The sequence below is a fragment of the Phoca vitulina genome, unplaced genomic scaffold, assembly GCF_004348235.1.
Source record: "Phoca vitulina isolate PV1807 unplaced genomic scaffold, GSC_HSeal_1.0 scaffold8, whole genome shotgun sequence".
NCBI classification, from domain to species: domain Eukaryota; kingdom Metazoa; phylum Chordata; class Mammalia; order Carnivora; family Phocidae; genus Phoca; species Phoca vitulina.
Genome location: NW_022589711.1, coordinates 47,161,962 through 47,174,623, shown reverse-complemented (window position 1 = coordinate 47,174,623; position 12,662 = coordinate 47,161,962). Strand labels below are relative to the sequence as shown.

Below are 12,662 nucleotides of genomic sequence, written 5' to 3'. Positions count from 1 at the left end.
GAGACAGGGGCCGAGAGCGAGAAGGTCAGACCGCGGCCTCGGATTTCTTTTTGAGACTCAATTTTTCTCTAGGTGATCGCCAACCGGAATGGTTCCAGGGTCTACTCTGTTCTTCACCTTCCCCTTGCCTTTCTCCCCTTCTCTCCTCCATCCGTTCTCCCGGGTTTCTGGGTCTCCCAGCTTAGCAGCTGACCACCGCCTAAGTCCCCGCCGGGCACTCCGTGGGTCTCAGCCCCCGCGGACCGCGGACCGCAGCCGGGCCGGGCCGAGAAGCAGGGGGCGGGGCGCGCTGCGCGGCGGCGCAGGCGCACTGGAGCCGCCGCGCCAAACCGCAGCCATGGAGCAGGCACCTCGGGATCCCGAGCGGCAGTTGCAGCCGGCGCCCCTAGAGCCGCTGGGCCACCCCGACGCGGGCCTGCAGGCCGCGGTCGGTGAGGAAGCGGAAGGGCCCCAAGACGAGGGCTCCGGGGAGGGCACGGTGAGGAGAAGGGGCGGCAGAGGCCACGGGGCCTGGTGTCGGGGCCTAGCGGGCCGAGCTGGGCTGGGCTGGCGGGGCCCGGTGGGCTCGGCCGGGAAGGCCCGGCGGTGAGGGGACAGCAGGGTGGAAAGGCCGGGCCACAGGTGCAACGAAGGGGAGGCTCGGTGGAAAAAGTGGGTTTTGGGGAGGGGCGAGCGCCTGGCGCTGCGGGACTAAGGGAAGGGCGGAGAGTGCGGCGGCGCGGGGAGCGGAGGGGATGTGTGGGTGCGGTCCCGCGGGCGTGGAGGTCGGAGCCCGGGACCCGCCGGGCTGGAGCAGGTGCGGTGTTCAGAGGTCGGGGGACCTGGAGGTTTGGACCAGAAGAGCAACACTGTTGTTCCTGGCATTCTGGTGAAGGGTTGTGCAGAGGCGATGGCCGAGCCGAGGCATCGTGGAGAGTGGGCAGCGGTGCTGGAGAAGGAGGGGAATGGGGGCCTTGAACCGCTGGGGGTTAAAAAGGGTGGTTGGCTTAGTGCCACCATCAGGAAATTGAAGAAAGTGTCGGATTCAAGAAGAGGTACAAATAAAAAAAAATTAAACTCCGTATTTGTCTGCAGTTTCTTCACTTGGAGGCAGTGCCGTATTTCCCAGTTGAGTGAGGTTTGTCATCTATATCCCATGGACCTGCTTTGTGAAGCCCCTGCTTTGTGAAGCCCCCTAGTGATTTTCATTGCTTGAGGAGAGGAGAAAATGCATCATTTTATATTTGTAATTGCTTTCATTCCAAAGTGTTTTCACGCATAATGCAAGATAGGTAGACCGGGTTAAATCGAAGCATTTCAGAAACCAGCACTCCACATGACACCATTCTCTCCAAGAGTGTGCGTTGATCATCCATTTTGCTTCCTTTTTTCTGGAACAGGTGTTAGTGCTAATATAAAACTGCCCATTCTTATGGTATACGGGTAAAGAAAAGTTAAAGTTGTTTGCTGGATGTAACTAGAAAGCCTTTATTTAAAGTTTAGAGACCAGATAACCAGGAACTTCATACACAGTAGTTGAAGGTTTTGCCTTAGGGAAATGTGGAGATACATAGGGTAGCATAAAGACTTTTTGGGGTGAGTTTTAAGTTTCATTTAATTTTTTTCAAAATGTAGAATTATTTGTGGAAAGGTCAGGATCTCATATTAAATGTGAAGAAGTGTGTGTATTCTTAGTTCATAAATTTGGCTCTTATGATTTGCTCTTTATGCAGGTTTCCATCTGTGACTTAGTTTTTGTGTTCCCCTTTTTAAAAAAAACTTATTGTGAAGTATGTCATCACTAAAGAATAAATAATTATCTCACAAAATAATTGAAGCGCTCATATGTTCTCCTGGGTTACAGCTCACTCCCTCCACCACAGAGGTAACCTGTATTCTGCATTTTGTATTAACAGTTCTTTTGCTTTTCTTATAATTTTACCATATGTATCCCTAAACAACATGTTGTTTTACTTGATTTTGAAATTTACATAGGGGATATAATTTTACTTCCTCTCTTAACTCAGTATGTTTTTGGGATTCAGCCAAACTGTGGCTTAATTCATTTATATTCACGACTGTTATAGGCTACCATTTTATAGATGTTCTACAGTTAATTTCTTCTTGTGTTTACAGACATTGGGGTTATTACAAGATTCTTGCTTATTTCTAAAAAAATTACTATCATTAACTTCTTCCGTATCTCTTGGTGCAAATGTCTAATACAAATTTAGGTGTGGGGTTGCTGGATTGTAGGGTATTAGCACATTGAATCCTAGTAGGTGGTGCCAAATTGCTTTCCAAAGTGATTTTACCAACTTTTTTTCCCGTCAGCAGTGCCCGATGCTTTCTGTATCAACACTTAATGTTTTCAGACCTTAAAATATTTGCCAATCTCTTGGGTATATGTTAAAGCAATTTTAGATTGTTTCAAAAGGCAAGGATCGTATCTTTTGTTGACAACATCATGAGTTTAATTTTGATTTGATTATGATGATAAAAATTTTCATGGGGCACCTGGTTGGCTCATCGGTAGATCGTGCGACTCTTGATCTCATGAGTGTAAGTTTGAGCCCCATGTTGGATGTAGAGATTACTTCAAAAAAAAAAAAAATCTTTTAAAAAAAATTTGTTTTTTGGTAATTTTTTTGTGAAGATAATTAACTAATATGAAGTCACAACTATAGTATAAACTCCATTTATCTTAATTTAAAAGTAATTATAAGTACCTCATTAAAAAACCTATATATATTCAGTTTAAGATATTTGAAATCCCAAAGATGCTATCATATAGTAAAAGTTGTATTACCTGACATTTTAGGAAAATGTTTGTAAATGTACCATTCACCAGTGACCAAACTTATGGGGTTTCCTAAAGCAGCTCCTTAATTTTGTGATTCTAGAGACACAAGCCATTTGGACAATTATTTTTAGTATCGATTATTTCAGAATCAGTAGTTTAAATATATACATTCACATGTACTCTGTACATTGTCCCCTCCCTGCCAAAAGCCCCAAGCCCGCCCTTTGAGGGCCACCTACTCCCTTTCCCTCTTTTTTCTTTTAAATCTTTATTTATTTATTTATTTATTTATTTTTTAAAGATTTTATTTTATTTTATTTATTTGACAGAGAGAGAGACACACAGCTAGAGAGGGAACACAAGCAGGTGGAGTGGGAGAGGGAGAAGCAGGCTCCTGGCCGAGCAGGGAGCCCGATGCGGGGCTCGATCCCAGGACCCTGGGATCATGACCTGAGCCGAAGGCAGACGCTTAACGACTGAGCCACCCAGGCGCCCCTTAAATCTTTATTTTTAAGTAATCTCCACACCCAACGTGGGGCTCGAACTCATGACCTCGAGATCAAGAGTCATCGTATGCTGTACCAACTGAGCCAGTCAGGCACCCCTACCTTTCCCTCTTTCTATCCCCTCTTCTTCTCCAGTCCATTTTCAATTGAGAACTATTGCAGTAACGATAACCACTTGTTACTGTTATTGATAGGAATGTGGTCTGACCAGAAAGGTAAGTTAGATTTGTTGTTTGTGGGTGCTATGCACAGTAAGCTCTGCTTTTCATTTAATTCTGTAAATTACCCCCAAAAGACAGATAAAGATGGGGTTCGGAGAGAAGTAATTTCGCCAAGGTCACAAGCTAGTCAGTGGTATGGCTGGGATTTGAGCCCAGGTCCTCCTGGCTTTGAAATCAGTGCTCTTTCCAGTAAGCCATGCTGCTTCATTAAAAAAAAAAAAAAAAAAAGTTAAGGGTGCCTGGGTGGCTCAGTTGGTTGGGCAGCTGCCTTCAGCTCAGGTCATGATCCTGGAGTCCCTGGATCGAGTCCCGCATCGGGCTCCCTGCTCGGCGGGGAGTCTGCTTCTCCCTCTGACCCTCCTGACCCTCCCCCCTCTCATGCTCTCTCTCTCTCAGTCTCTCTCTCTCAAATAAAAAAAAAAAAAAATCTTTAAAAAAAAAAAGTTAAAAATAGACTTGTTAATTGTGCCAATACTGTATTTAAGTTTTTTAGTTTAAGTTGCAATTTTAAGAAGAAAAGAAAGTGTTAAAAATGTGTTGATTTATCAAGTAGCTTTTCACCACAAAAATATCTATGCAGATGGAGTGTAGAGATGCAGAAATCTTGCCTCCTCATCCTTATTTTTGACTGCAGATTTGGGCTGAGAGTAATTTGTACCATTTGCCCTACACCTAGGGGTAATAGAAGCGAGCACTGACTGAGTCTCAAATCTCCTTTGGTTTTATTTTTTTATTTTTATTTTTTTTAAAGATTTTATTTATTTATTTGAGAGAAAGAGAGAGAGACAGAGAAACAGCATGAGAGGGGAAAGGGTCAGAGGGAGAAGCAGGCTCCCCGCTGAGCCGGGAGCCCGATGTGGGACTCGATCCCAGGACTCCGGGATCATGACCTGAGCCGAAGGCAGTTGCTTAACCAACTGAGCCACCCAGGCGCCCTCTCCTTTGGTTTTAAACATCATTAATCAGGATTCTTTAAATTCTGCTATCAGCTCTTCTGTGGTCTCTTATTTTTCTTTCTGTGAGTCTTCAATTCTTTTCCATTGTTTGTTGAGAAGTCTTTTTTTTTTTTTTCTTTCATACTTCTTCCCCAGTAGGGAAGAGTGCATTCTTCTTCTTCTTCTTTTTTAAAGTAGTGTCAGTTCTATTTAAAATAATTTAGAAAATGGAAAAAATGAGAGAGGAATCCAATCTCCAAGAAAGTAGCAATTAGTCCCGGCATAAGAGAGATGAAATAGCAAGGGAATGGAAGCAAGATAACTTTTTAGGCTGGAAAATTCCATTGAGTTAAGTGTTTGTCCAGAGAAAAATCATTGCCTGAGGGAGTCATGAGTGATTTTTCAGGGAGCGCACTCTAGGCCTGGGGAGTACTGGTGGGGGCAAAGAGTTCTTGTGCAACTGGTGCTTACTGGTTAGCAATCGGTGTGCCCCGTGACACCTTTACTGATTGGCAGCAGAGAACTGAGTGGAGTAGGCTGGCGCTGTGGGCAAGGTTTGAGGCTTGTGGGGGTGAGTAACATGAAAAAGGAAAAGAAAATGTAAAGAATGTATCAGTTTAGTAGCAGGTGATTAAATCACATTCAAGAACTTTTTCCTCATTTTTCTACCTCAGCAGCTCTCAAGAGTTTTTCAAAGGTGACTCACAGTACAAAATACATTTTCTACAACCTAATCAGCATACATATCCTTTCATACATAAGTGTTGTTCCAAGAGGCAATACTTAATCATTACTTCATTCAGTACTCTCTGACAGTCTTCTTCTATTTATTATTAAAAAGAAATATTGATCACAAACCACCAAATTGATTTCATGAACCATGAATGTGTTGTCACTCAGTCTGAAAAACTGTTCAAACTTATATATTTTATTTTAAATAAAAATTAATTTTTCTGGGGCACCTGGTGGCTCAGTCTTTAAGTGTCTGCCTTTGGCTCAGGTCGTGATCTCTGGGTCCTGGGATCGAGCCCCGTGTCGGGCTCCCTGCTTGGCGGGAAGCCTGCTTCTCCCTCTCCCACTCCACCTGCTTGTGTCCCCTCTCTGGCTGTGTCTCTCTCTGTCAAATAAATAAAATCTTTAAAAAAAACTTGATGTTTTCTGAATCACTATTTTTAAAATACATATTTTTATAGATAAAAAGCACAAGAAAACAGGTCATATAACTATTTTTCTTATTTATAACTGAAGTAAGCTTCACTCATAGGCCTAAGTAAATACATTATTATTATTTTTTTTTTTTAGATTTTATTTTTATTTATTTGACAGAGACAGCGAGAGAGGAAACACAAGCAGGGGGAGTGGGTGAGGGAGAAGTGGGCTTCCCGCCGAGCAGGGAGCCCGATGCGGGGCTCAATCCCAGGGCCCTGGGATCATGACCTGAGCCGAAGGCAGACGCTTAACGACTGAGCCACCCAGGCACCCCATAAATACATTATTTTTAACATAATACCTGCTACTTTTGGCCATTGTAGACGTATCTCCTAAGGAAAGTAAATTCTTTGGGTAGTTCTTAAACTTCAGACCTTGACCTATTTCAGTAACACAGAAGCATCAAACGTAGAAAAAAAAGATTGTAAGGAAATACACCAACAGTAGTATATTAACAGTGGTTAGTGCTGGGTTGTGGGATACAGGTGACTTATATTTACTTAATTTTACTTCTGTTTTTCAATTTTTACACATCAAGCTTGTGTTATTTTCATAATTAAAAAAAAAACTTAAAATTACAAGTAATAGGGAATACTTGAGCTCCTGCTATACACCAGGCAACTTTTAGAACTCTACCTGCATTAACTCATTAAATGTTCTGATGATAACATTATGAGGTTAAGTACTGTAATCCCCATTTTACAGATGAGGAAACTGAGGCAGAGAGATTAAAAAATTTGCCCAGAGTTAACACAGCTAATCTGTGGCAGAGATGGGATTCAGATTCTGGCAAACTGGTTTTTAATCTGAGAGTGAATTGATCCTTGGCTCTTCTAATTACAAACTTTTATTTTTTCCTGATTTCCAGTTATTTTATATTTTCCTGCTTACCTGCTTGGCCTCATGTTAAACTGATCACTGATTTCTTTTGACTTCAGTTTATTTGTATTTGTGTTTGTTCCATGTTATAATTTTTATGCCTTGTGTTATGTTTTAAGTCTTTCTCTTGTTTACCATAGGGAATTTAAAACATTTGCATTATCCTAACTGGCTTTATTTTTAGTTGATTTTCTTCTGTGAGGTTTTATACTTTCTTATTCTGGTTTCTATTTTTGCGTTTTCCTTTGTGGGTGATAATTTCTTTGGTTTTATCCTCTAATGATTTGGAAGGCATGTATCTTTCTTGTTTTCTTCCCCCAAACATAACTGAAACAAAAATTATTTATGTAATTATGACTATTTAAGAATTTTTTGAAATAATCTCATTTATAGAAATGATATCAAATTTATAAGCAAGGGCAATATGAAGATACTTTTTCCCATGAACTATTTGAGAATTGAACTGCCAGCATGATATTCCCTCATCTCATTCCCAGAACTTTCAGTGTGAGGGGTTCCTGGCTGGCTCAGTCAGTGGAGCCTGCAACTCTTGATTTTGGGGTCATGAGTTTGAACCCCACGTTGGGCATAGAGATTACTTAAAAACTTTTCAGTGTTTAGGGGCAAACAAGGACATTGTCCTATGTGGCCACAGTACTACCATCAAAATCAGGAAAATAACATTGATAAATGACTATCTCATCCTCAAACTTTGTTTAGATTTTGCCAGTTGCACCAATAGTGTTCTTCAGAGCAAAATGATCCAGTCCAGATGCATGTATTGCATTTAATTGTATCGTCTCTTTAGTCTCCTTCAATCTGGCAGTTTCTCAGTCTTTACATTGGTAACTTTGACCCTTTTGAAGATTAGAAACCAGTTATTTTGTAGAATGCCCCTCAGTTTGGGTTTGCTTATGTTTCCTTATGATTAAATTCAGGTTATGCATCTTTGGCAGAAATTGCCACTAAAGTGATGCTATGTTCTAGTTGCATCTTAGCAGTTCACATGTGATTTGTATTTGCCCAATACTTGGGAATCATATTTTCTGCCAGTCTTCAATATCAAGTAACTCTTTTCCCTTTTGTAATTAATATTTTGTGGGACATACTTTGAAATTGAAAGTATCTTGCTCCTCATCAGACTTTCTATTTGTCTTTTCAGTATGGACTCATGGATTTTATTTTATTTTATTTTGTTTTTTAAAGATTTTATTTATTTATTTGACAGAGAGACACAGCGAGAGAGGGAACACAAGCAGGGGGAGTGGGAGAGGGAGAAGCAGGCTTCCCGCGGAGCAGGGAGCCCGATGCGGGGCTCAATCCCAGGATCCTGGGATCATGACCTGAGCTGAAGGCAGATGCCCAGCGACTGAGCCACCCATGCGCCTCACTCATGGATTTTATTTTAAACAACTTTATTTTTTTTTCTTTTCCCCCCTTTTTTTATTATTAACATATAATGTATTATTTGTTTCAGGGGTACAGGTCTGTGATTCATCAGTCTTACACAATACACAGCACTCACCCCAACACATATCCTCCCAATGTCCACTCAGCCACACCATCCCTCCTACCCCCCTCCACTCCAGCAACCCTCAGTTTGTTTCCTGAGATTGAGTCTCTTATGGTTTGTCTCCCTCTCTGGTTTCGTCTTGTTTCATGTTTTCCTCTCTTCCCCTATGATCCTCTGCCTTGTTTCTCAAATTCTACATATCAGTGAGATCATATGATAATTGTCTTTCTCTAACTGACTTATGTCGCTTAGCGTAATACTCTCTAGTTCTATCCACATCATTGCAAATGGCAAGATTTCATTTTTTTCTGATGGCTGCATAATATTCCATTGTATATATGTACCACATCTTCTTTATCCATTCATCTGTTGATGGACATCTGGGCTTTTTCTATAGTTTGGCTATTGTGGACACTGCTGCTGTAAACATCGGGGTGCAGGTGCCCCTTCGGATCACTACATTTGTATCTTTGGGGTACATAGCCGGTAGTGCAATTGCTGGGTCATAGGGTAGCTCTATTTTCACCTTTTTGAGGAACCTCCATACTGTTTTCCAGAGTGGCTGCACCAGCTTGCATTCCCACCAACAGTGTACAAGGGTTCCCCTTTCTCCACATCCTTACCAACATCTGTTGTTTCCTGACTTGTTAAGGTTAGCCGTTCTGACTGGTGTGAGGTGGTATCTCATTGTGGTTTTGATTTGTATGACCCTGATGTCGACTATGTTGAGCATTTTTTCATGTGTCTTTTGGCCATTTGTGTATCTTCTTTGGAGAAATGTCTGTTCATGTCTTCTGCCCGTTTCTTTTTTTTTTTAAAGATTTTATTTATTTATTTGACAGAGAGAGACACAGCGAAAGAGGGAACACAAGCAGGGGGAGTGGGAGAGGGAGAAGCAGGCTTCCCGCAGAGCAGGGAGCCCGATGTGGGACTCGATCCCAGGACCCTGGGATCATGACCTGAGCTGAAGGCAGACACTTAGCCATCTGAGCCACCCAGGCACCCCTTCTGCCCATTTCTTGATTGGATTATTTGTTCTTTGGGTGTTGAGTTTGATAAGTTCTTTATAGATTTTGGATACTAGCCCTTTATCTGATATGTGATTTGCAAATATCTTCTCCCATTCTGTTAGTTGTCTTTTGGTTTGGTAGACTGTTTCCTTTCCTTGCTTATCTTGATGAAGTCCCAGTAGTTCATTTTTTGCTCTTGCTTCCCTTGCCTTTGGCAGTTTGTCTACGAAGAAGTTGCTGAGGTCGAAGAGGTTGCTGCCTGTGTTCTCTTTAAGGATTTTGATGGATTCCTGTCTCACATTTAGGTCTTTCATCCATGTGGAGTCTGTTTTTGTGTATGGTGTAAGGAAATAGTCCAGTTTCATTCTTCTGCATGTGGCTGTCCAATTTTCCCAGCATCATTTGTTGAAGAGACTGTCTTTTTTCCATTGGATATTCTTTCCTGCTTGGTCGAAGATTAGTTGACCATAGAGTTGAGGGTCCATTTCTGAGTTCTCTGTTTTGTTCCACTGATCTATGTGCCTGTTTTTGTGCCAGTACCATACTGTCTTGATGATTACAGCTTTGTAATAGAACTTGAAGTATGGGATTGTGATGTCACCAGCTTTGGTTTTCCTTTTCAACATTCCTCTGGCTATTCGGGGTCTTTTCTGGTTCCATACAAATTTTAGGATTATTTGTTCCATTTCTTTGAAAAAAGTGGATGGTATTTTGATAGGGATTGCATTAAATGTGTAGATTGCTCTAGGTAGCGTAGACATTTTCACAGTATTTTTTCTTCCAATCCATGAGCATGGAACGTTTTTCCATTTCTTTGTGTCTTCCTCAATTTCGTTCATGAGTCTTCTATAGTTTTCTGAGTATGGATTCTTTGCCTCTTTGGTTAGGTTTGTTCCTAGGTATCTAATGGTTTTGGGTGCAGTTGTAAATGGGATTGACTTCTTAATTTCTCTTTCTTCTGTCTCATTTTTGGTGTATAGAAATGCAACTGATTTCTGTGCATCGATTTTTATATCCTGCCACTTTACTGAATTCCTGTATGAGTTCTAGCAGTTTTGGAGTGGAGTCTTTTGGGTTTTCCACATAAAGTATCATATCATCTGCAAAGAGTGAGAGTTTGACTTCTTTGCCATTTCTGATGCCTTTTGTTGTCTGATTGCCCTGGCTAGGACTTCTAGTACTGTATTGAACAGCATTGGAGATGGTGGACATTCCTTCTGTATTCCTGATCTTAGGGGGAAGAGATCTCAGTTTTTCCCCATTGAGAATGATATTCTCTGTGGGTTTTTCATAGATGGCTTTTATGATATTGAGGTATCCCTACACTGTGAAGAGTTTTAATCAAGAAAGGATGCTGTACTTTGTCAAATGCTTTTTCTGCATCTATTGAGAGGATCATATGGTTCTTGTCCTTTCTTTTATTAATGGAGTGTATCACATTGATTGATTTGCAGATGTTGAACCAACCTTGCAGCCCAGGAATAAATCCCAGTTGGTCGTGGTGAATAATCCTTTTAATGTACTGTTGGATCCTATTGGCTAGTATTTTGGTGAGAATTTTTGCATCTATGCTCATCAGGGATATTGGTCTGTAATTCTTTTAGGTGGAGTCTTTGGCCTCATAAAATGAGTTTGGAAGTTTTCCTTCCATTTCTATTTTTTGGAACAATTTCAGAATAGGTATTAATTCTTCTTTAAATATTTGGTAGAATTCTCCTGGGAAGCCATCTGGCCCTGGGCTCTTGTTTGTTGGGAGATATTTGATTATTGCTTCAATTTCCTTGCTTGTTGTGGGTCTGTTCAGGTTTTCCAAGTTCTTCCTGGTTCAGTTTTCGTAGTTTATACATCTCTAGGAATGCATCCATTTCTTCCATATTGTCTAACTTGTTGGCATAAACAACTTTATTTATTTTTTTTAAGATTTTTATTTATTTAACAGAGATAGAGAGAGAGCACAAGTAGGCAGAGCGGCAGACAGAGGGAGAGGGAGAAGCAGGCTCTCCGCCGAGCAGGGAACCCGATGCGGGGCTCGATCCCAGTACCCTGGGATCATGACCTGAGCCGAAGGCAGCTGCTTGACCGACTGAGCCACCCAGGCGCCCCCATAAACAACTTTATTAAGGTATAATTTATATATCATAAAATTCAATCTAATTCAATAATTTTTAGTAAAATTACAGAGTTATGCAACCATCACCACAATCCAGTTTTAGATCATTCCTGTCATCCCCCCAAATTCCTGCTGAGCGGGGAGCCCAATTCAGTCCCAGAACCCCAAGATCATGACCTGAGCTAAAGTCATGTTTAACCGACTGAGCCACGCAGGAGCCCCAGGTGCCTCTCTCTCTTTTTTTTTAAAGATTTTATTTATTTATTTGACAGAGAGACATAGGGAGAGAGGGAACACCAAGCAGGGGGAGTAGGAGAGGGAGAAACAGACTTCCCCACGGAGCAGGGAGCCCAATGTGGGGCTCGATCCCAGGACCCTGGGATCACGACCTGAGCAGAAGGCAGATGCTTAACGACTGAGCCACCCAGGCACCCCTCTTTTTATGGTGTCTTTTGAATAGTAAAAGGTTTTAATTTTGTTGAGGTCTGGTATATCACTTTTCTCTTTTATGGATTGTGCTTTTGGTATTATATCTAAGAACTCTTTGCATATCCTAAGATCACAAAGATTTTTCTCCTATGTTTTTTTTCTAGAAATTTCAGTCTTAGCTCTATATCTAGGCCATTTTGAGTTAATTTCTGTCTGTGGTGTGAGTAAAGGGTCTGAATCTTTTTTTTGCGGGGGGTGTGAACATTTAGTGGTTTCAGCACCATATGTTGAAAAGACTTGCCTTGGTGTGTTTTTTAAAATCACTTGACCTAAAAAAAAAAAAAAATCAGTTGACCTTAAATGTAAGGGTTTATCCCTGGATTCTCAGTTCTCTTCCATTGATCTTTCTTCCTTCTGCCAATACAACACTCTTTTGATTACTTTCACTTTTTAGTAAGTTTTGAAACTGGATCCTACAGCTTGTTCAAAATCCTTTTGGCTATTCTAGGCCCTTTGTATTTCCATATAAAATTTAGGAATAGTTTATCAGTTTCTGTAAAAAATTGTGCTGGGACTAAGTATTTTTGAAGGGACAGTATGTTAATATGTTTAAATATTTTCAAGCATGCCCTATGCATAATGCTCCTTTGTCATTTGGAATTTATTGTGGAGTCTAAGGCAGATTTGATATTTATTCTTTTGTAGGGGTCTTAGTTCTTATTTTCCTGCCTTAATCTTGTTGGGATGTTAAAATGTTCCAGTTCATTATACACAGACCACATGCCTTTTAGTTTGAAGGCTTAGAACTTTTTTCCAGTCCAGGAAAGATTTGTTTGCTTATTTCTTTTTCTTTTAAATTATACAGATAGTTATTATTTCTGTTTCTTCTAATTTCTTCTTTGAGGACTAACATTGTTTAGATGTTGGTTCTTTGGGTTTTTTAAGATCATATTTCATCATTTTTACCCTTTTTTGGTCTTTTTTTCCTCAGCCTTCTGCGGAAGCTTTGCAACTATCTCATGTTCTTACTGATTTGAATTCTTGCAATGTCAGTTTTACTGCCCAAAT

The 12,662-nt window shown here is 40.9% G+C and overlaps 1 protein-coding gene across 2 annotated transcripts in view; it reads left to right on the top strand.

Moving 5' to 3' along the window:
• Positions 1-316: 316 nt before the first annotated feature.
• Positions 317-12,662, top strand: part of SNX4 (sorting nexin 4) — a 72,551-nt gene continuing 60,205 nt past the window's right edge. Inside the window, exon 1 of one of the 2 annotated variants that reach the window (XM_032406750.1) lies at positions 317-478. In XM_032406750.1, coding sequence (XP_032262641.1) covers positions 338-478 — 141 coding nt within the window. In that variant the 5' untranslated portion in view covers positions 317-337. Of the gene's footprint in view, positions 479-1,058; positions 1,865-12,662 lie in introns of those variants that run through there. The other variant, XM_032406752.1, reaches the window with a different exon arrangement.